At 42.3% G+C, this 23,414-nt stretch overlaps 2 protein-coding genes across 3 annotated transcripts; both read right to left on the bottom strand.

Annotated features, from left to right (window-relative positions):
* Positions 1-585: 585 nt before the first annotated feature.
* On the bottom strand, positions 586-2,883 carry atp5if1a (ATP synthase inhibitory factor subunit 1a). Its single transcript, XM_088404965.1, has 3 exons — positions 2,686-2,883; positions 907-1,019; positions 586-830 (listed from the first exon to the last, which is right to left on the bottom strand). Exons 1-3 carry the CDS (start codon positions 2,755-2,757, stop codon positions 689-691), a joined length of 327 nt encoding a protein of 108 aa, XP_088261091.1. The 5' UTR covers positions 2,758-2,883; the 3' UTR covers positions 586-688.
* Positions 2,884-6,464: 3,581 nt separating this feature from the next.
* On the bottom strand, positions 6,465-22,842 carry adgrb1b (adhesion G protein-coupled receptor B1b). Of its 2 annotated transcripts, XM_088404975.1 has the most exons (31): positions 22,046-22,841; positions 21,182-21,331; positions 20,980-21,078; positions 20,746-20,910; positions 20,479-20,643; positions 19,870-20,034; positions 19,620-19,784; positions 19,434-19,535; positions 19,249-19,355; positions 18,974-19,168; positions 18,799-18,867; positions 17,574-17,682; positions 17,058-17,201; positions 16,916-16,985; positions 16,600-16,702; positions 16,222-16,265; positions 14,753-14,879; positions 12,292-12,395; positions 12,095-12,197; positions 11,860-12,010; positions 11,664-11,733; positions 11,166-11,232; positions 10,982-11,067; positions 10,499-10,670; positions 10,311-10,406; positions 10,182-10,221; positions 9,457-10,073; positions 9,066-9,101; positions 8,876-8,980; positions 8,593-8,643; positions 6,465-8,364 (listed from the first exon to the last, which is right to left on the bottom strand). In XM_088404975.1, the coding sequence occupies exons 1-31, from the start codon at positions 22,785-22,787 to the stop codon at positions 8,164-8,166; spliced, it is 4,620 nt and encodes a 1,539-aa protein (XP_088261101.1). In that variant the 5' UTR covers positions 22,788-22,841; the 3' UTR covers positions 6,465-8,163. The 2 variants fall into 2 exon arrangements, with proteins under 2 accessions (XP_088261101.1, XP_088261102.1); XM_088404976.1 differs by lacking the exon at positions 8,593-8,643 and having other exon boundaries at positions 22,046-22,842.
* Positions 22,843-23,414: the final 572 nt, after the last annotated feature.

The following is a 23,414-nucleotide window of genomic DNA, read 5'->3' as shown; positions in this document are numbered from 1 at the left end:
AACAACGCAACAAGGAAATATCGCGAGATCTTTTTGAACGCTTAACTTCTCTCGTCGTCAACGGTTCCTATTTGTAAATTACAATCGACAACAACAATAATAATTATAAATAAAAAACAATAAGGTGTAAAGTCTAATTTCCATGAACTGCTAAAGACAAATTTTTGATTCAATAATTGATCATATGACAATTCAGGAAAAAAAATGCTTAAACACAGTAAGTGTGAAATCATCCATTTTCTAGAGCTGCTTATCCTCACAAAGGTTTCAGGCTTGCTGGTGCCTATCCCAGCTAACTTCAGGCAAAAGGTCACCCAAGGGCAATTTAGTATGTCCAATACACCTGCCATTCGCGTTTTTGGAGTGAGGAAGGAATTGGGAGTGGAATGCCTGGAGAGAACCCACGCAGGCTTGGGGAATACATGCAAACTCCACACAGGAAGGCCGGAGTGAAGCGGATTTGCATTCTTGTCCCTTAACTGCGGCAGATTGCAAACCACTGCTCCACTGAGCCGCACTGACTCCAGGTCACATTTTGCAAAATATTTCAGATGAATCAATAAATGAAATAAATAAGCAAACACATCCAATGCTCTTTGATTTTATTGGTAGTTTTTACTACAAAATGTCTCATATATGGTCAATCAATTAGTTTTGTTCAATATTGCTTTGAAACTAATACTACGGCTCAATCGTCATGTTTGAGCCTTCTAATTTTGCCCTTATGACGGTCAATCTCCTTCTGTAGGCGTTCAATCTCCTTTTTGTGGTGTTCAATCTCCTCTCTGTGGTGCTTCCTCAGCGCTTCCATCTGCTCCTTCTCCTTTTGCCTACGAGATTGGTCGTGGCATGAGGTCAAAGGTTGGCGCAAAGGCACACAATGGATTTGAAGAGACGGCTCGTCACCTGAAGTAACGCTCCTCTTCTGCCGCTTCTCGTTTTCCAAAGGCACCTCCTGCTTCCCTCACGGAGCCTCCTCCACCTCCACCTTTCCCCGCTCCTGTTCCTAACTCACCAAGCTGGAATAAGAACAAGTGATTTAAGTAAAAACAAGACATTTAGCTGCCAGATTATTTATGTATCCAACAAAGGGCGCAAAAAACAGTTTGTGTTTTTGCTAAACCCGCAAGCTTCATAATAATTTGATATATTTATCACATTGATGTAACCATAGTAGAGTAAGTTCACCCTTTTGTGGACCCCTGCATATTTGTGGTTCAGGATTTGCAAATTTACAGTATTTCAATAATCTACTGTACTGTATTTTTATTAGTCGACTAAAAATGACAGCAGGTGGCAAAAAGTTATATCATGAGAGATAAAAAATGGTGGATTTTGCTGCCTAATTCCATATTCCACAAATGCAACATTGATCAGAATTTTTTCAGTTGACTGCATTAGGCAAAAAGCCATCTAATAAGAATGATAAAACAGATGTATTTTGCTTTTTAATTCATTTTGTACAAACACAACGTTACTCAGCATTTAGACTTGTGGAGGTGCATAGAATATTTTAAAAATATCATTATCGTAAGGACAACTTTTGACTTTGGAAATGGTTCCTCTTACGTATAGTCGACTGGAAAGGACATTTTAGGACCTTTGTACTCAGGTTCACCTGTTTTTTTTTTTTTTTTGGTCATGTGATGTTCTTAAACCAGATTATTGCTTACTTCATTGACGACTCATGACTTTAGTTATGAAGAAAGAAACCTTGCATTTGCCATATGATTGAACCTCTTCATGCAAAATATGACAGACTAAATATACACAAAAGCAGCAAGGAAAATAAAGCAACCAAAGTTGGTATCAGGAAGACATTGCAAACATTCACCCAGATTGAAAGAGCAAGGTTTAGATCAGATGTTTATTACAGTGTATTTTTAATAGTTCACGATGTTCACAACTGTGTGGATTTAAAATTTTATTACATCATCATAGTTTAAGCTATATTTACGGTTTAAACTGGTAATATCTGTAATTATAATCACTTTAAATAAACCATAACTTATTTGCGGAAATTTGCGATTTCATTGCTGGACCTAAATGGCAAATAACGGCGGCTAATTAATAATAATAAAAAATATATTGTATGGCGATATCATGTTAGAAATAACAAATCATCAGTAACCACTATGTAATTCAGAATATGTTGACCTTCATTGATTGCACTTGTGTAATTGGTTTTTCTTGTTCATTTCAATTGAAATCATCACCATTGCAGTAACCCAACATAAAATTTGTTATTTTTAATTACATATTTGTGTAAGAAACATGCATTCCGTGAATGAACATTACAGTCACTAGATTTGAGGGGTCCTTCAGAACAAAACTGCCACGCCTTTGTGTTATGTAATTTGTTTTTAGCAAACTAGAAAAGGTATATCCCAGCTCTGCTTGGTTTAACACGAGTTAATATTTGCATCAATGAGGTCAGTGACCTTTACCCAAACTTGTTTTCTTTAAAGCATCGTGTAGTATTTGTCGGCACGATGCCAGAACATCCAATAGTGACACGAAGTCATAGTTTTAGATGAACATTTTGACTGGGCATTTTTTTTCAATGCAATAACGACGCACGAATTCCTGTGGTTGGACTTCTGGGCAAAGTTCTTAAGTTGGTGCAAAAACATCTGCAAGCTAATGCTAACACTGTCATTACGTCAGCAGTTCAACACACTTTACCTGATCGGATGCCATTCTAATCTGAGATGAGATGCAGCTCCTCACGTTGGATCGCAACAAGAGACGTGACATATTGCTTGTCTCTGTAGAGACGTTGCCACATGTGAATCAGGCTAAAAATGTCAGTTATCCTTTCTTGGCAAAAATGCGGATATTTGCAAGCGCATTTGAGCGGAAGTTGGCGTACTGCTGCCGCTGCCAGGTCAAGATGAGAACTGCACTTGGATGCGATTCTGCTACTTTACAACTTCAAATTAAGCATGAGTCTTAACCGAAAGAGTAAATTAAATAATTATTTATCAATTATAGGTACAATATCAAACAACTCAACAGCGAAGGAGAAAAATTGAAATGAATGTCTGAATGTCATTGTCATCGTCAATGTCATGAACAGCTGAATGCCGCAAAACAGAAAACAAATAAAATAATTAAAAAAAAAAGCAAGAGTAAAATGACAAACAAAACATGCACAACAGAAATACAAAAAGAACATTTAACAAAACAATCAAACCAAATGCAACGGCTGATAAAAATTTAGGAATAACCAAACAAACGAAATGTGCAACCCACTGACAAAGCTAACAACAAATTAAAAACCAAACGTACAGTAACAGCAACTGAAAAAAAAACTAAATGATGATATAAGCAAATGACAGAACTGAAACAAATAACTGAACACAAAAGCAAAAGGAAAAAAAACCAAAAGAACAAATTAAGCAAACAACTAAATGTGAATTGATTTTTTACATTCGATTAGTCGGTTTTTCAACAAATCAAAAGTTATTTTCACAAAAAAAAGCCCCTCTACTGTTTTTGATAGCCAGTTACCACAGACACCAAATTATTTAATCATCTAACCTGCCATTCATAATCATCATTTTACTTACGCCACTTGTATGATTCATGGCAACACTTCAAAACAAGAACGTCAGTGTCATCAATTTGAGGTAAGCCTTTGACGTGCCTGTACTCACACTGTTTTGTTACAACCATCTTTGACACCATTCCTTTGAGAATGAAGGTCATGAAAATGAATACAAGGAGTAGCTACGAAAATGATTTGATTGCCGCTTGACAAGGGGAAGCAGAGTATTCCTGATCTTCGGCAACAGAAAAAGTTACCCTGATGGGCAGTTATCATCTGTAGTGTTAGGTTTTCAAATGGATTCAAAATCATATTTGTTGATTTGATTCTTTGAAAACTGGCTATGTTGTGTTCAAGTGAGCATGAGGAAGTGCGACCAGGGTAGTAACAGTCCTGCAACGAATGGTGGCAGTATATCAATGAAGATGGGTAAAGATCATTCACGGCGATCCAACGTGAATTAGCCATACATTTATCATTGATGCCAGGATTTGTCCTTTACAACATTAAATGTTTCACTTGAAACTATCATTTCTGCAGAATTCGTACTTTTCAATCACTGTACTTGATATATATATATATATATATATATATATATATATATATATATATATATATATATATATATATATATATATATATATATATATATATATATATATATATATATATATATATATATATATATATATATATATATATATATATATATATTCAATATATATATATATATTGAAAGGGTTGTTTTCTTACTGTATATAATGCATTCATGCATTTTCTTTAAAGGAGAACAGAAGATATCAGCCTCCATGCCATCGCGTGGCTGTGTGCATAATATTCTATGGTCATTCACAGACTTCCGGTCCACAGGGTACTGAGGAACCAGTTATCTGGATCCTTTCACTTCACCTGCTCAAGTGTTGCCATAGGAAATAGTATCCTGGCAACTGCACTAACGTTTGCAAAGACAAAGTAAGGTCACGCACACAAGATGTGGCGCCAAGAATTTTTTTCATGCTTATACATATTTCATTTCATGTTATGCATCACGCTTGCATGGCTCGTGTTAATTGTATTTACAAAACATTACATGGTACACATATGATAGCATGCATAGGGCATATGGGCCACTTCTAACCAGTGCCGTATGAATAATTGTTCCAAATTTGATGCAGCATGTATTCATACCGCTGGGGAAGGACATGTTCTTATCTACGAATTTCAAGGATTACACATACAAACATTTAATAGGTTGCTCACTATTGTCAATGAGTTATATACTCTGCTAGGTATTATATAGGACCTATTCATGTACATGCATTCAGCTTGCATGTTTTCAAGACTGCTAGTGATCCGACTCCCTTATTGTAATAGCCCCCAGAGTTGCCGGGATGTTGCCATGGTGACCATCAGCGCTGCTATCGGGGTCCATGCAGAGTCTTTGTTTTCTGAACACGCAAGGTCATTTTAGACAAGGAACATCTGGCATACATTTTTTAACAGATTCCCGGGCAGGTTGGCTGTAATTAAAGTCACTTATTTTGCACCAAATAAGTCAGCCATGAAGCCTTCCACAGCAGTTCCATCAGCACTCTCCACCCTGAAATCACATGCTCTAAATGCTCCATCAAGGTACATTTCCTCCGTCCAGGCTTTTCTTTTTCACCGTTGCCAAATGATTGCTCGTGGGAGTTTCATTTAGTCTCTTTAAACATTTGCAGAATATGGTCCCAGCTCTGCATGAAAAGTGCCCACTATTTTAATCTATCTATCTATCTATCTATCTATCTATCTATCTATCTATCTATCTATCTATCTATCTATCTATCTATCTATCTATCTATCTATCTATCTATCTATCTATCTATCTATCTATCTATCTATCTATCTATCTATCTATCCATCCATCCATCCATCCATCCATCCATCCATCCATCCATCCATCCATCCATCCATCCATTTATCTAGGTGTAGGCACTCTCCCATCCAGGAGAAGCTCAGAGTCGAGTTTTTGCTTCTCTGCATTGAGAGGAGCCAATTGAGGTGGCTCGGGTATGCCTCCTGAACGCCTCCCTGAGGAGGTGTTCCGGCATGTCCCACAGGGAGAAGGTCCCAGGGGCGACCCAGGACACTCTGGAGAAACTATGTCTCTTGGCTGGCCTGGGAACGCTTTAGGATCCTCCCTGAGAAGCTGGACGAAGCGGTTTGGGAGAGGGAAGTCTGGGCTTCCCCGCTCAAGCTCCTTGCCCCCACAAACTGACAAAGAAAACGTCCTCACTGATTCATTAAGTTTATTTTAAAAACTTGTTCTTTTTAATTACGGATCAACCGGAGCACCAGGAGTCATGACAAGTTGTCATGCCGTGGTGTGGATAGACAAGCTTCGGTGTGAATATCACCACAGCACAAAGAAGCGCGTGTCAATGATGTGTGAAGTTTGTTAAAAATACACAAACGCACTGCATAGCTCTCTCAGTTATGGAAGTGCAGTACATTTTGTACATGTGTGCATGCAGAGCCTATACTGAAAATAAAACACTTATTGCTTCAAACTAAGCTACTTGAAGATGCCTTATCTTCTGTCATAGAAGCAACTGATGTTTTTCTCTGTAATGACTTGCAAAGCATTAAAATAGAAAAGAGGACGCTTGCTCTTTTATCATCTTAAGAGCTTGCTTTTTTTGGTAGCAACAAATCAAGTCTATATTTAGAGAGTTTATGCTGGAGGTTTTAATATGGCTATTCAAAATAGATAACAAATACATCATCTTTTTTTAATGTGCTTCTACAAAATGTCTTCTTTTGGCCGGGTCTTCACACTTTTTTGTTCCGGCAACCTAATCAAACCAAAACCAATGTCGAATTTTATACTTGCGCTTCATAAAATAACGTAATAATTCATGCAACACTCATGTAATATATATATTGTATTTTTTATTAGAAATTAATCACATTCATTGTGCGCTGTGAAAAATATACAATTAGGGGAAGGGAAAATACATTAAAAAAATAAGTCATGATGAGATTACAAATGGTTCAGTCTGTTGAGGTCTGACTTGGACTAACGGTAATACAAAGAAAGTGACACATTTGGAAATAGAATCGGCAGGTAACAATTTCAGACAACTATCGTGACAAGGTTATCAAAAACACTAACAGAGGACATGAGGTTTCATTACTCATCGCGACACAGTGGAGAGTAATAACAAATATCCTGAAGCACATTTGTAGAGATATTCATTCATTCTATACACTGTTTGCTGTTATAGAAGTACAATTATCTACCTGTCACAGACACCTCCAAATATGGAGTCTTATGCTAACAAATCTCTAGTCAATAAATTCTTTGAATTACTAACACAGATTTGTTATACAATATTCTCATAAAGCGTCTATATGCTCTGTAAATATGAGGAAGATGGTATAAAAGATTTGAATCGTCGGTAAGAAAAACTGCTTAAGTCCTAATACAGTATCAGTCCTGCTTGAGCATCAAGCGCCCATCATATTGCACCATTTCACACTGATGGTTAAAAACACAAATGTGTTGAAGGCTTGACGCCCTGAGCCTGCACTGTCACATCAGTGTCAGGGGCCTCAGCTTTGTCCAAAGAGTCCTGCAAGGCTGAGAAACAAATGGGTGATGATGAAAGGTCTTCCCGACCCTCAGAGCCGCATTTTCTCTTCAGACGCACAACCAGCAAATGGCCACGTCGTACTGCTCCGCGTTAAAGAGTCTGTATCGTGGTTGCTGGTGTTTTGGTATCGAGGCAAAAAATGCGGTAGAAACCAGGAACACGCATAACCACCCCCATCACCACTCAGTAGGTTTGTCCCAATGCAGAGCATACTGGATCATAACGCATGTGTTCCACTTTTTCTGCCCAAAGTTGTAGGTCACAGCATTAAAAAAAAATCAAACAACAAAAAAAAACAACAACCCTAATCAATTGACATTTACGAAAGGAATGAAAAAAAGTAGATAGTGACGATGATAATAATAATAATAATTGCCAAATAGCTTAAACTTATCATGGAGATGTTTTAAGATCTAAAGAAACCAACGGGAAGGGTAAAATGGAACGACAAACAAAATCTGTACCTATCAAACTCCAACTCGAAAATGGTTGCTTTTGCTCTCTTTACTATGTTGGAAGGAAATTTGGCTGGAAGAGGAGCAGCCAAGAGCTGTTGTTATTCCTCCCGAACAGCAGGGAAGATATACCGTATTATATTGTTTTGTTTGTCTCTGGAGTTAAGCTGAAGGTCAAAAGAAGCACAGCAGGCGTCATCAGCCGCATCATCTCATCCGCAGGTTTCGGGAACCACGCGGCAAACACGAATGGAACCGCAGCCAACGCTGGTCTGTGTGGACCGCCGAACCCTCCGCCCGCCCTTATGACCTCCCGAGCCAAGTTCGCTCAGAGGTAACAACAACAAACCACCCCGCACAATTTTCCACTTTTACCCCATCTTGCTTTGAGGATTTGAAGACATAGATTCTCTGACCTATTTTCTGACTTCCTAACGTTCTCGCTTGCCCATATTTTTTCCCCATATGGGAGCCCAACCCAAAAGGTAACGGAGGTAAAACAAGACGGCCTCGTTTGCCCTCAGACCTCTGTCTGCAGGTCGATGATGTCCTGACCAACCAGAGGGATAGGGGTGCTGCTCTTCTCCCACTCCACTGAGTGAAGTTCCAACGGTGACGCAGCCAAAGGTTCCAAGTCTTTGCGGACCCACGCGGGGGGAGACTGCTGCGGTAAGCCCCGCACCCCTTCCCAAGGTCTCTCCAAGGGACCCTGCTGTTTGTCCTGAGAGGGAACAAAGGGACGGCACTTCAGTGAAGCAATCGTTTGCGAGAAATGGCCTATCTCATCAAAATGAAATGAGCTTCATTTCATCAGAGGCGAATGTCAAAAAAGGGATATTGTCTACGGAGGAAACCGTTCCTCCTGGAGGCAAGTGCAAGACTATCTGATGGTGTGTCTTGGCTACAGAGAACTCATTTGAAATTGTGAGGTCATATTAAAAACACTCACGCTTTGGTTCGTTTTGTCACTTCCTGCTGATGAGACGCTCCATCTCACAGACTGTAGGAAGCAAGGAAGAAAATTCAAATGACCTCATGTTAACCATAGCTCAATACAAAAATCCTTTACTGTTTTGAGGGTCATTTTTCCACCGCTCAAACTCCTCCGTCATAATGATTTTCACCTTGCCTCTGATTTACAAATTACGTGCCCGTTTTTGGTTATACTATATTAGCTAGTAAATGTTGGTATGATGATGAGTAATGGGGATATAACACGGGACTATTCTTACCTTGCTGTCGGAGGCGGGCGACTCTCTGTCTTTATCAGCATGATGTAACTTCCTGTTCAGGTCTTGGAACATGTTCTGGTGGCGCTTCTTTGTGTGCATTATTTTCTACGGAAGAGATACAAAAAAATAACCCGTTCAGTAAATGGTTGATCATACAGATGCCATTTTACAAAGTGGGATTGATAGTTACCTCAAAGTCAAGCTCAGCATACCGGGACTTTTGTCTCTATAAAATAAAATATGACAAATCTGATTAGTTCAGTGCAATGAGAACGTCAGAAACAGTATGTAGAGTAACAGTCAAAAATTTGGAAACACCTTGAAATCATAGCAGGTCTGTTATATATTAACTTTGTGGGTTGAAAGGCATCCAAAGTCCTAAAGCATCATTCACATCTTAAAGCTGATTGAGAAAATACCAAGATGTGCAAATCTGGAATCTGCAGCTCCTTTATTTTATTAAATTTATTTGTGAACCAAATAATTCTTTCAATATTTCTTCATAATGAACTGAATTAGAGAGCGATTCCAAACTTTAACTGTGACTGTACACGTTTTTTTTTTCATTGTTCCAGTCTTACCTCCAAGGAACTCATGGACAAAGTGGAGATGGTCTCGCTTTTGGACATCATGGAGTTCATGGACTCAAAGGTGTTCTCCAGGCTGCTGTGAGTGATGTGGGACTCGCTGGACATGTTGTGGATGTTTTGGATGGGCGAGTCCCTCTCGGAATAGGACACGCTGACCTGGTCGCAGGGGATCGACTTGATCCCAAAGGCGGCTTGCGGCTCAGCAAAGGGACCGCTCAGATGCATGAGTCTGGCTTGCGGCAGTTGTTCCATGTTGATGTTGTATTTTGTCGGGTCGTCTTTGGGCTTGGTTCTCAAGGTGGAGGTGGTGTTGGGCATGAGCACGTAACCGCTGCCGTCGGAGACTCCGCCCTCCGCCTGAACCCGAGCCAGATCGGCATCCAGCTGCTGGAAGAGCTCCCCCTCACACACGTACACGGGTTTTCCGCAGGAGGGGTCAACTCCCCCCGGCAGGCGGCTCTTCTCTCTCTTCAGGGTGAGAGTGTGGCTGGAATATTCGGGGACCGCTTGCATGTGGGTCTTGTTGGAGGGCAGGGTGTGGAAGTTGGGGCCCATGGGAAGAGGCATTTGAGGGGGGGACGTCTTCTCTTCAGATGAACCACTCATTCCTTTGAAGAAAAATGAGAATAATAAGTAACCAGTGAAAGGCATTCGCGATGAGATGGAAATGGGGAAAATGTTAAGGGCAAAACGTGGATGTAAATATTTATGCTCACCTTGTATGCATGAATCACCATCCTTTTCATTATCGGAGTGCTGAAAAGGGAATAAATATTCAATCAATGCACATGTTCATTTCTGGAAAAAAAAATCACTCAATACAATAATAATACAAATAAACATACCGTCAGCTGGTTGTGGCCGTTGTGATGCGAGCTTCCGGAATCTCCATTGCCGTCATCCTTGCGGTCAACTACCCTGCACTTAACGGCTTCCTGAACCTAAAAGAGAAATTAGTCGGCGGTTAAACCCACAGCTCATGATATGCACATAATCAAAAGTGATTGAAATAACTTCATAACGTTTCCCTTACCTCTCTACGGAGGATGCAGTGGACCATGACAATGATGAAACCTTCCAGGGAGTCGAAAACAGCAAAGAGGATTTGGAAGAGGGCCGAACGGCGGTCCGTGATGGCCAGTACAGCAGACATCCACGTGAGGGCCAAGAGAGGTAAGACCACGCAGGAGCTCCACAGCGATGCCCTATAATGGAAGCATGTATAATGTTAAAATATCAGTTACCATGCTCAATTTGCTTTTTTTTTCTCTTAATTACATAAAGCTGTCCACATATTTCCACATATTTGGATACATAGAAGTGCGAAGGAATATCATGTCGATAGTTAGAACTAAGGGCAACTTCTAATTGATCCTTTTAATTTTGTCCATATAGTTTATGTCCTTCAGTAGCTTGATTGATGGCCTTGACACCGCTACACATTATCAATACGGCTGTAATGGCACTGATGTGGGCGATAAGCACAAAACCTTAATGCCAGATCAATAGAACCTACCCAGCTCTCTCCTTCAGCTTCACATCAGTAATGCCGTCCTTGGATACGAGCTTGTTAAAGACCAGAATACCAATGACCATGTTCACCTGTTTGGGAAAAAGAAAAGGGTCAGTGTTATAATGGAACAAACATGTAGTAATAGAACACATACAGGGATGGATCAGGATTTCAAAATCGCACGTACCAATACGACAGCGGCAGCTGGGCCCACAAAGGAGTACAGGAGACCGCCTTCAAGAGACAGCCAACAGCTGAAGAAAAAGATTTAGAGTATTTTAATACTTGAGCCAGAAAAGCCTCATTTCACATTATAGGGGATTTTTGGTTTCATTAAAGCAGGGGTGTCACATTCATTTTTATTGCGGGCCACATTGTAGAGATTGGAAACAAAAATGCTTGTTTTTTTTTTTCCAAAGAATTCTTTAAAATCTGAAAACTTGAAAATTCTGTATTTTAAACTGAAACTCGAAAGTTGAATCAGCAGTTTGCGGGCCACATAAAATGACGTGCCGGACCAGATCTGGCCCCCGGGCCTTGGGTTTGACACCGGTGCATTAAAGGTTGTCCAATTTTTTTTTTTTTTTTTTTAAAACAGGCATTAAACCTCAAGTGCCTTCAAAAGAGACAGATGTCAGAAGAAAAAAAAACCAAACAACAAAAAAACCCAGAGAATGATACTTACTAATTGACGGTGCCGTACCCCTTGGCTTTTGTGAAACCCACAGACACGGCCACCACCAACGCCGGTAGGCCTGTAACGATAACCAACACCCCAAATTATTTGCATGCAAAACAAAAACAATCAACTGAGAATCATTCAGCGAGAGGAAGCAAAGAAAGCGAGAAAAGATAGAAGGTTGAAATCCGGGAGCGCTTACCCCAACCCAAGCACAAGAAGCGCTTGCGGATGATGCGGTTGCGCAGACGGCCGGTGACAGCCATGTAGGACTGCCAAGCTTCGGTTAGCACCCAGCAGAAAGAAGACAGGAAAAAGAAGTGCAGAAAAGCCGCTACCAGAGTACAAACCATCTGAAGAAGCCCAGAAGAAGGAAAAAGAAACGGTGAGGTCTAGAAAGCCTTAAATTGAGATTGGGAAGAGAGAAAAGCGCAAACCTTATTGCGAGCCTGAGTTTGTCCCACAAGAATGAGAGCGTTGGAGCAGATAATGGACAGGCAGAAGTTGATGAGGATAACAGAGCGCTCGGAGCGGATATACCTGGGGCAGGTTGGAAGAGAAGAAAATCATGAGTTTGTCTGCGGAGAAGAGAGAGCCCGCAGCCATTTTGGAATTTACTCCTCGGGTGACTTACTTCCACACGGAGACGTAGATGATGATAAGGAGGAGCAGGGTGAGAGAAGACACCCCGCAGCCGACTATGAGAGTCACTGACGGAAGAAGCGACTTGTCCATGATCTGGAGAGAGGAGACAAAAAGACATGGCGTTTAGACTTGCAACTACACTGCGCACCGCATATGCGTGCCAGTGAAGCCTCGTGCATTATCTGGAAAAGCAGACGGCTCCCCGAAGGGAAACATCTGAACGGCACGGCTCAAGCAAGGTGACCTCAAGGTGAAACAAACGGCCTTCGCAAAAACAAAGAGGAGATTATGGGACAATTATGGGTCAAAAATAACCCAAATCGGGTGGCATAACCTTTTGGATTATTCATTTATGCCTATAAGGTCGGGTCATTATGAATTTGATCTTGGGTTATTAAATGAAAATAAATACCCCAGAAGGGTGGGTTGGTCCTTTTTTAGGTTCTTTTTGACTCAAGTGGTTTTAAGAGCGAACCTTCTCATCTCTGACAGAGACAACTTTGTCTTTTGTCTCCCTTTCAGCTGTGTGTGCATCCTTTTCCCGGATTGGTTTTGTGCCAAGTTTCAAGCCTGCAGGGGCGAACAGGTGGACCATCACCACCAGTGCATTAATCTGCCGCCACCTGCCCTTTTCGAATCTTGCGCAACTATGGCTATATTATTTTATCATCTTAAAAGTTTGACTTGATCCAACACGCTAATCCCATTAAAAAGAAAAAGACACATTTAAAACAGAGGTATGATTTGCTATGGCCTTTAATGGATTTATGGAGGCAATAAATTGTAAGTGATGTGTATTTTCTCCCACCTTGGCCAGTTGTGTCTAGGAATTTGAATTGATGGTAAAAAAAACTGAAGGATCTTAATTTTAGTTCTGTGATCTAGCAGTGCTTACTAATTTATTCCACTCTACCCAAGAACATCTTGCGCAAACAGATAACAGATCTTTCACATCAGCTCTCAAAAAGGTTTAAAAAAAAAAAAAAAGGCAATTCAGTCTGTCCTGTCCTCTTGCTCCCAAAGCACTCTATCTGGGTTGCACTATATGAGTCTGGCTTTGACCTAAATTTGAAGCACGTCTTATGTCTGCCCTTGCCTGCATCACATGCTCCTTTCTTGAAAGAGAAACAAGCAAGTGACTCCTTGATATACGGTATTGTACTTTTTGAACACAAGATGGACAAATGCAGTCCTGTGGGACCTACATTTTGTATAATTTCCTTTCCGCATCATTTCATATGGTATATAAAAGCTTCTGAAATGAGACCACATCAAAAGTGAGCTAATGCGCTGCAATGTTTTGCTTTATTCCCTCGTCTCGCCCCCCCCCCCCCCCCCCCCCCCTGCCTCCTGCTGATATTTTCAGAGAGCTCGCAGGTTGATGTTGTTGAAAATGTCCACAGCGCACATTAAAGGGTGGACGGTAGCGAGTGTGTGTGGCGTGTGTGTGTCAATGCATGAGCAGACGCCTGTCTCTCATTGGTTGACATCTTGAGCATTATCACACACACTGAGGCTAAAGAGGGAAGAGGGGGATGTGTGTGTGGAGGGTGGGGGTCATAATTGAGACTTTGTAGATAATAGCTGATTAGCTGATGATGGCTGAAGCTGTTTGTTTCAACTGCTTAAGGTCAAGAAGAAGACGTGCTCAAGACAAGCAAAGCCAGACCGAAATCCCAGACGTAAACAACTGAATGAACCTAGCAGCAGAAAAACCACTGCAGTCAACAGCTCTCATAAGCGCTTTTTCTCCTGGGTATTTTTCATTAGAAGGCCATAAATGTATTTATCTGCTCTTTGTTTCCTTTCAGAAGCAGCAATTGGTGCATGGCAGATATGGCCAGATCACATCTGGAGAAAATAATGGAAGGTTGTGTTTTATTTTTTTTTTCAGGCCCCCAGCTTCTCAGTTATGAAAAATCCCCCAGGCCGAGTTAGCGCCGCAGAAGCCGTTACCGTGGCAACTGGCTAGAGCAGCTTCTGGGCAACACAAGGGAACAACCGCACATTCAATATATATTCCTGGAAATATAAGTAATTTGCACACAAAGCATCGCAGCATTCCATGCAAAACAGCAAATCGATGCATTCCTAGTTATTAAACAGCATTTTGGGTTCGAAACGATCATGTCAGCAAAAAAGACTTCCTCGCAAGACCACAATAAATACGTACAGGTGTACGAAAACGCTCAGCACGAAATCCGAACATCAAATGCGATCGAATATGTTTTCAAACCTTTACGCTGATATTTGCATATCAATGCATATCATTTAGCCCCCGCTTACATATTAAAATAAAATCTCATTTTCATTCCAGCGCCCCCCCGCACCGAAACAAAGAGGCGCGATTGCAAATGGCTTGAAAAGCACAAGTACACGGAGCGTCGCATTTGCACGCAGCACCAAACGCCGGAGAAAAGCTTTGGCGCGATCACGTTTCAATGACTTACCGAGTCGAAGTTGACGCGCGCTAAAATGGCGAAGGTGGAGAGGCTGTCACACACGCATTTGGTTCTGAATGAATGAACGGGTACGGCTCTGCAGCTCCGCGCAGACCACGAGCCAAGCAGGGAGGATCTGCACAGGGGAGGAGAGCAAAGGCACCCACCGGCGTGAGGAGGAGAGCAAAAGGAGAGGATGCTTTGAGAGCTCATACAGCTCATTAAAAATGTGGCTTGATTATTTCTTTTCGGAATAACATATTTATATATAACAACGCTTTAAATGTGTTCTATGCGTTTTCGTGATATGACGTTTGAAAATATGCTTAATCATTGGGTTAGTAAAAAATGCATTTACTAGAGATACTTTAGCAGGTATGTGCTAAATACCTATGGTTAAATATTGATGATTGACTTTTAGAGATGGTCATTACATCAATGGCAATTAGAGCTGCAACTAACGGTTATTTTAATCGTCGATTGATCTGTAGATTATGTTTAAATTGCAATTTCTTTGTTTGAAAATAGGACCTTACATTTACATTATGATTGACATGAATTATGATTCACTTATTGGTTTGGTTTTTAATAGGGCATAAAAATGACGAATGTTTTGATATGATGATGACGAATGTTTATCAAAACTGATTATTGATTAATATCATAAATGATTGTCATCTGTTAATCAATTAATCGTTACAGCTCTGTTAGCAATAGGCCACAAAATTTGGGATTACAAATTAACCACTAAGTCAAAACCAACAATACTCGTTCATCCATAAAAGATGAATAAAAAACAATGAAACATAACAAATAATTGTAGCTTATATATAGAAAAATACAACTTGTGTGGAAAATAAAATAGAATACAATATACACATATTATAAGAGATAACGTGAAGTGAAATGAAATGTTAGAAACAACTGCCAGTATGAATTAGATGTGACGATGGGGAATCATAATCATGGGATCAAACCTGATACAAAGTGTTTAGATTAATTTACGAACTAAGGAAGTAAGTAAGTAAAAAGGTGAGTAGGCTCATTTGCATTGTTCTATGTGTATGGAATACTTAAGAAAATGGGCTCTCTGTCATGTACGACGCTTCGATTTTACTAGTAAACACAATTGCTGCCAATCACGCTTTCCCAAACTTAATTTAGGTTAAACGTCCACACTTAAACTATAATTCTGCGAGCATCTGTCATGCAGTAAGCATGCCAGAGATGCTTGAGCTGGAAATGATAGGACAACATGTTGTGGCACTTCTCTGTCCTCTGTGTCATGAAAAAGAGATGAAACAACATTATCACTCCCCCTCTGGTGAGTCTCAAGGTGGATGAATGTTCTATGCAGTGACAGATGCATGACTAAAAGAAGGTTAGAGCTGGTGACATCGCCACCCGCAAGAAAAAATAGATGTGTGAGTAATGCCTTTGATGCGCACTAAAAAGATAGACGAGAAGTCAACACTCACGTTTCACTTTCGTCCCATGAGAGGCAAGTCTCGTTCATAGTGCCCTAAAAAGAGAAGCAGATGGAGATTGTGAGGAATCAGCATTTAAAAAAAAAGAAGTAGTTGGAGATTCCGTGCTAAAAAGCAACACTTTGCATCTATAATTGTCTTAGCAGTTCCAGAATCTCATTACTGGGCCAATTACTGCGATTCCTCATCACCAGCTGATCAACTGGCTAGGCTGTGATCGTGGCAGGTTTCAGCTGGCAAAGCGATTGGCAAATGTCACAGTTTCAACGCAAATGTCAACTAAATGTCAAGCTTCGCGTGTGCCACGGTGAGCAAACACCCGGAGGAGAAGCGGGTACATTGTCCGAGGCTGCATTCGTTTGGGCTTACATTATGAAGATGCGGGAACTCAATCTCGACGGGAGAAGACAAAAGGCCTGGGGTAGGCTTGACGATCACAGTCACCACCTTTGAATTGAGGAGAGTTGTGTTGCTGCGGAAAGACAAACAAACAAAAAAAAGAAATTAATGTGCAATACATTATGGATTATACAGATTCCCCTAACTAATCATTTCTGCAATAAAACGTGTCATGTACTGTATTGAAACGCTAATATAGAGAGAGTGGCGTGGCTGCCATCTTGTGTCGACAATAGGAACTGCATAAAAATAATGCCAAAACATGCTATTAAAATGCATTCATTACCTCTGAAAAGAGAGAAACGTCGAGAGGTTTCTGTAGAGGACAATTCCTGTCACAAACGCATCATTGCCATCTGGAATTAAAAGGTTTGTAAGTTAGATGGATATTTAATAGCATGTGAGTTTTTCTTGTGCGCGCATCTTACCACTCTGCTCAATGGCTAGAGCATCTCGAGAAACTGATATTTTCTCCTCAGCAGTTCTGACCCAGTCCAACATCCCCCTCCAGCCCTTTGCAGGGAAAGTGAAGTTGGAGTTTGTCGTAGTTGGCCGCTTATGGATGCTGAGCACTGAGAGGGGGAAAAAAAACACACAGATGCACAAACACTTAGGACCAATTTAGCATTTGGATGAAGAATTATGAGGAAGAACTGTCAAGAAGGTTTCGGTGCCCGGCGTTGCAAGCGTCTGACCAGAAGTGTCACAGCTCGAAAGTCACACAGAGTGATTCACAGTGTGAAGTTTACGATTATTCAGACAGACAGATTGCTTCATCTAAAAGTCGTATGCGTTATGCCCGATGCAGACAAGCTCGGAGACTGCAAGTAATTTGTTTGACTGATGGATGTGACACACCATCAAAGAGATGCTTTGATGCACCGCAAATCATCTTGACAAAACACGAGCGGAGAAAGCTACCGCCGGTTTAAATGAGGTCTCACCTAAATTTTCGGTGACTTCATAAATGTCCTGGAAGCCGCTCATTTGCATACCGATCATGCTCACAGACTCCTCGACGAGACGGAAGAACTCTTTCACATTGGCGCCCATCTGCATGAGAAAGGGGGTTGGAAAAAAACGGGGGGGGGGGGGGGGGGGTATTATAAATTAACATGCATTTCTGTGGATGACTGCAAATTTCTTTCAAAACAAAACTGGATATTTTTGTTCAACCATCCAATCTTCTACACCAGTGGTTCTGAGATTTCTATTTCAGTAGGTTTATATATTTGTGAATAAGGTTGCAGTTTTGGACCTGTCCCCCAAAGTATCTCTGCACATGCCTGCATAAGATGCATGTTTTCAGAAAGCGTAAAGAAGCCTGAACAAGGCCCTGCTTGTCCATTCATCCTCGCGGCTTTGACTGAAGACAATGAACGCAGGCCTGACAAATGCCAGGAAACACCATGCAGAAAATGTCATGACTTTACCAACAATAAAAGAATAGCAATTTGTAAAATGTGAACGCGGTGAAAAGAAAGATGAAACTTTCGGTCATGACTAACCATCTATTATGTCTTTTCTAAGCTGAAGTCCGCCCACAGCAATGAAAGCCTCGCGCTTGCTACTAGGCAACCACAAAACTTCCTTTTAGCCATAAATGGACTGCCTGTTGATTCATACCGGCATTTCTGCAGAGTTTCCTCGACATGGAGCTTAGCAAAGGGGAGGGCTGTCCCTGACTTGCGTGTTTCTGACGCACGGACCGCAGTGGGCGCAAGGTGTGTGTTTCTATGAAACGCGTGCCGTCTGTGTCCTCTCGCAGCCAGCACGGCTTTGTAGGAAGGCGTGGAGAGTCACAGATTGGCGAGTGGGCGCTGTGTATATCCCTGAGTCAATCGCTCTCTCTATCCTTCTCATGCTCAAGTGTTTGCTTTCACTCGTCGTTACGATTTGTCATGCAGCGCTTGTACAGAAAGTGCAGACATTTGTTGAGAGCTGGTTTAACAGGGACATACGTTTTTTTTAACCTCACTTGGCTCAATCAAAAGTTAAAACGATAAAAGTCTTAAAAGTCAGGAACGCATCGGAGTTTACATTTCGTCAGAAGTTTAATTAGTTCGCGTCTTTTCACACCAAACGATCATTCGCGCTGACTCGTTTTGAATATGTCCATCACACCCCTTCAACCCAAAAAAGAATTTCAGACACCCTCTTCTCACATACCAGCTGTGCCTCTTCCCATTTGTCATGATGTTCCTCTTTCAGCAAGTTACTGATGGTCTGGACATAGTTCTGTAAAAAGAAAAACAAAACATGGAGACAAAGGTGTGAGTAAGTTAACTTTCATTAAATTACACTAATTTGGAAACAAAACTCCAAAGCGATCTTTATAGTTTACCTCCACATCAGCATTGCTAAGCCTCATCTTGGTGTTCTTGTACATCTCAGTGATGTTCTTCAGAATTTCCATAACTGCCATGAGGTCACCGCTGTATGTTGCGCCTTCGTCCGTTGAAAATCTCAGACGTGAAATCACCTCAGCGATGCCGTCGATGCTTTGGGACGTCTGCGCTTTGGTGATGTAGTCCCTTGACTACAAGGATGAGAGCAGAACTTCTTTAGGATTCTGTTTGCAAGATGTCAGTTGCTAGAGGGCCACTTTTGGAAACTTACCAGGCTCTGAATGTTCTCATAGTTCTTAGAGACGCATTTGATGTAAGTTGGGTTCTCCCACGTGGCGAGGCCGACGGCATTGAGACTGCACCGGCGAAGAATTAGACCTGTGAAACATTATACAGTATAATCATACAATTATAGATATAGATATAAATAAACACAGCCATCTGCTGTCAACGTACCTGCAGTGTCAGAGGGACATGAGATGGCAGCCATGTCTCCAGCTGGCGTTTTCTTCCACACGATATCTCCATCATTCTGCTCAGGGCAAATCTCATGGGGCTCTATAGGATTGCAATAACCGCGTTAGATTTGAAAATGATAATCGTCTAGGAGTTATTTGTTTTGGATGCGTTCAAGCGATTTACCTGGGCATCTCTTCTCATTGCAACGCTTCTGCTCTCCTCTTTCGCCAGGGCAAGGCTCCCCACCAAAGAAAGGCCCTTCACAAACTCTTTGTCTCTGCTGGATGCCGCCGCCACAAGTTTTGCTGCAGCTGCCCCATGAGCTCCATGCGTGCCAGCGTCCGTTAACTAGACACATTCCAAGAAATCTGGATTATTATACAGTATGTCTTTTGGATGAGATTTAATTTTTTTCTCATATATTTTTTTTTACCAGGGCATTCTTTCAGGAAGCAATTGACGGACTCTTTCCAACTGCCGTGGCACTCTGAGCCACCGTAGGATGGGCCGTTACATTCCCGTGTTCTCTGCCTGGTACCATTGGAGCAAGAGGCAGAACATGGGCTCCATACCGACCACTCGTTCCAGTGTCCGTCCACTAGAGGGTAGCAGAGAAGCGTTAATGGTGAGCGCAAACGCAACGTGATTTGTCTTGCAGCAACTTTGTGCTGGTTTTTGTATATTGCATTCGTTTCAATCAACTACTGTCAGTTTTTACATTTACTAAATACACAAAAGCTTCTCAGGCTAATCAGATTCAGTCCAAGAGTACTTCAAATTATGCTCCCACTTGACTGAGCGTAATAATCAAACAATGTTTATTATTATGGGTGCAGTAGACAATAGTGCCCTGAGTTTAAAATGTTTCTCTTCTCATGAAATTAAAAGTAAATGTGATTCTTCAAGCACACGATTAAAATACTTAATCTTAAATACAACTGGAGGAATTCTGACACTCATTTTGACTTTTACTGTATGACAACATTTTTACGTATGCATCGATCATCGGATGTTAACAAGATGAATTTGGGAAACAGCTCACCAGGGCATACAGCAATGTTGCACAGCTTGTTCTGTCTTGAAGGGCCCTTGCAAGGCTCTCCTCCATTCTGAGGCAGCCTGCATGTGCGAGTACGGTCGCGGTAACCACGACCGCATGTGGAGGAACACAAGCTCCACGGGGTCCATTCATCCCAGGCACCATCAACTGCAAGTCAAATAAACGAACGTTATGCAAGAGCCGCAAACGATTATAATACTGTATCGGGCTCACTCATTGGTAGTCATAAAGTAGGAATCAGGAAGTCACCTGGGCAGACGGCAGTGTTGTTGCAAGGCCTGTTTTCACGCAGGGGTCCGGTGCACTGGGTGGTGAAGGAGGAAGTGGCACAGACACGGGTGCGGCTTTGCCAACCTTCTCCGCACGTCACTGAACACGCGCTCCAGGGCGACCACTCGTCCGTCTTGGCGTTTGCTGAGCAAAAATCGAGCGGGTTAAACCCTTGCAGTGCAACCGGCTAAAGTAAGTTCAAACTAAACTTACAGTTTTGGGTTGCGGCCCCTCCAAGGATGGAATCATCAGCGTGGTCTCTCCTCATTCCAACAATGGCCCGCAGGCCCTGACTTTTGGTACGTTCTTTGCCTGGAAATAATAAGAAGGCGTGTTATTGCATCGACGGCGATCCAGTTGAAGTCAAATGACCCAGCTGAAAGAGGAAACATAATTGAACGTAATGAGGGTTTACCTATACAGGGCCGTGGGTTGCACGCACGCCCTTCTTCCACCGTGCCCTCGCAGACGGCATCATCGGGCTGACAGGCTCGGCTGCGCACCTGGACGCCACCTCCACATTCCTGACTGCAAACCGACCAACGGCTCCAACCGGCCCAGCCTTCTGCAACACAAAATAGAACGATTGTATACATGCATAAGCGGTGACGGTACAGAAAATAATGTATGTATATGTTCACAGTAGATCTCTGTGATTGTGCGATTCAAATAGAAAATGAAAGTAAAGAATGTCTAGAGTGTATATCCTCAGACAGGAAGTTCAAAGATGGTGTTTAAGGACACATATTGTCTGAGCACTCAAAGCTGATAGTTGTTCGGGCTGAAATTGCTTCAAATCACCGCAGGGGCCGACAGCAGCGTTGCTATGCCAACCGCAAGTGCGCTTCGATTTTCACCACCAGCAGACTGTGAGGTCTTTGTGCTCCGATCCACCTTTTCTACTTGATGACCGCGCCCGAGGCCTCCTCGCCCAAGCGCCCAAGTTAACATGCTTGACTTGCACTACAGGCGAGTTAGCGAGGCGTGTGCTTCAGGTAGTTCATCCAATTAGACTGCGAAGATGCACTTTGGTAACACCTTCGATTTGCTTCTCATTACTCCGTGGCGGCGGAGTGCACATCCCTCGACTGGGCTTGTGCTCTCCAGACGGTTATCATCGGTTTAAAGACACAAATTAAAGGGTCACTGAGCGATGAGGAGGAATGGGAGCTGGCGGGACATAACCTCCTTCAACCTTCAGCGAAGCCCTGCGGGTGTCATTAGTTACAAAACAAGTGGAGAACATGTTGTTTGTTTTCAACATGTGTGGCCTACTTACTGATGATCTCAGCATTTTGTCCGTTATCTCTTGGAACTGGAAGGCATTTCTCAACGTAGACGCCACCTCTGTAGCAGCTCCCGGGCTTCCTTTTCGGGGTCTCCCAACACTGGCAAGGGGTGTTCATGATACCGCAGGGATAGTCGTGGGTACTGCTGGACAGGCATTTCTCCAGCCACTGGCACAACATCTGGCAGGCGGGCATACTCGGGTTCCTCTTGCCGACGACTAGAAACTCAGACTTGAACTCGCTGACGTCATTCCCGCCCTCGGCGTTTTCAATCTCCAGGTCGTTGCTTGAGGCCACCTTGCGGATCTGCAGGAATTGCTTGCTGGATTCGATGTAAGTGACGGTAGTTGAAGCGTCACATAGCCTGACTACCTCGTCGTAGCTCTCCATGCCCAGGTAGGTGCGAGATGTCTCGATGAAGGAGTCGAACTGGAAGGTCCTGATCTGCCTTGGCTTGCAGGAATCCGTGGGCTTGGTTATCTTCATGTAGACTGTGTAGCGGCGAGGGTCTGGGTTTTGGAGGGTCCAGGAGCACGGTGCAGAGGGAAGGTTGGTGGTGGATGAGAACACGCCAAAGAAGCGACTTTGTTCGAGGGTCGCGCAGGTGTCAGAGGCCGGACCGGAGGGAGTGCAGGAGGTCAAAGTGAAGAAGAGCAGAATTAAAGCCACACAGGGCCTGGGAAGAGCTGACGACGCCATTGGGTCAGCTATGGCTGAGAATCTCAATCTCATTTGCTTCTTCTTTTGCAGGTTGTAGAACTTCAGCGCTTTTAAAGAGGGAGCTGCAGAGGGACGGTACAGCATAAAATACAGTTGATTTATGATACATGAGCAACGGTAAACTTTGCATGTCACGTATGCATTCTCTCGGTTTGGGATCATAGCATGTAGTTAAGTGCGGCGAATGTACCAAATGAACCAAACCGGCTAGTTCTCTGCAGGATAATTGTGATGAAACAGCAATTACAGCCCCTTCACAGAAAGCTGGTATCACCGAGCTCTTAGTCTTCCTCCCACACACTGAACTGAACTGTGAAGCATCTGCGTCAGTCTGACGTCCGTGGAAGCATTACCACTCGCGATGCTGGCCACTTAGATAGGCTTTTTTTTTTTTTTTCCCCACAATGCACACCTCTTATTACACGGTAAACAAGAGGAATGATTAGCCAGTACTGGGAACTGATTGCGTGCCCTGCTCGGATATCGCTGATGAGTTTAATACCAAAGCACACCTGAGATGATATATATGCAAGGGTATGACTCATCATGCAAATGCACGGAGATATGAAAACTTTTGCGACTGTCAACTACGAGCTGGTGTTTGCAATGCTGCACAACACATCTTGCAACCTTGCTTCA

Source organism: Hippichthys cyanospilos, chromosome 21, assembly GCF_059441005.1.
Source record: "Hippichthys cyanospilos isolate Australia breed blue-spotted pipefish chromosome 21, RoL_Hcya_1.0, whole genome shotgun sequence".
In the NCBI taxonomy this organism is placed as follows: domain Eukaryota; kingdom Metazoa; phylum Chordata; class Actinopteri; order Syngnathiformes; family Syngnathidae; genus Hippichthys; species Hippichthys cyanospilos.
Note: the sequence above shows the minus strand (reverse complement) of the source record. Positions and strands in the feature narration are given on the sequence as shown.

What these genes read in the sequence shown, in the direction of transcription:
- adgrb1b (XM_088404975.1), bottom strand. Translation starts at nt 22,787, where the DNA reads ATGAGATTGAGATTCTCAGCCATAGCTGACCCAATGGCGTCGTCAGCT. An exon ending in ACAAAATGCTGAGATCATCA is followed by an intron (nt 21,332 to 22,045) that starts GTAAGTAGGCCA and finishes TTTGTGTTGCAG; the next exon opens with AAGGCTGGGCCGGTTGGAGC. An exon ending in ACGTTTCTCTCTTTTCAGAG is followed by an intron (nt 16,703 to 16,915) that starts GTAATGAATGCA and finishes GTCTTTCCGCAG; the next exon opens with CAACACAACTCTCCTCAATT.
- atp5if1a (XM_088404965.1), bottom strand. Translation starts at nt 2,757, where the DNA reads ATGTCACGTCTCTTGTTGCGATCCAACGTGAGGAGCTGCATCTCATCT. An exon ending in TTAGAATGGCATCCGATCAG is followed by an intron (nt 1,020 to 2,685) that starts GTAAAGTGTGTT and finishes TTCTTATTCCAG; the next exon opens with CTTGGTGAGTTAGGAACAGG. An exon ending in GAAGAGGAGCGTTACTTCAG is followed by an intron (nt 831 to 906) that starts GTGACGAGCCGT and finishes CCAATCTCGTAG; the next exon opens with GCAAAAGGAGAAGGAGCAGA.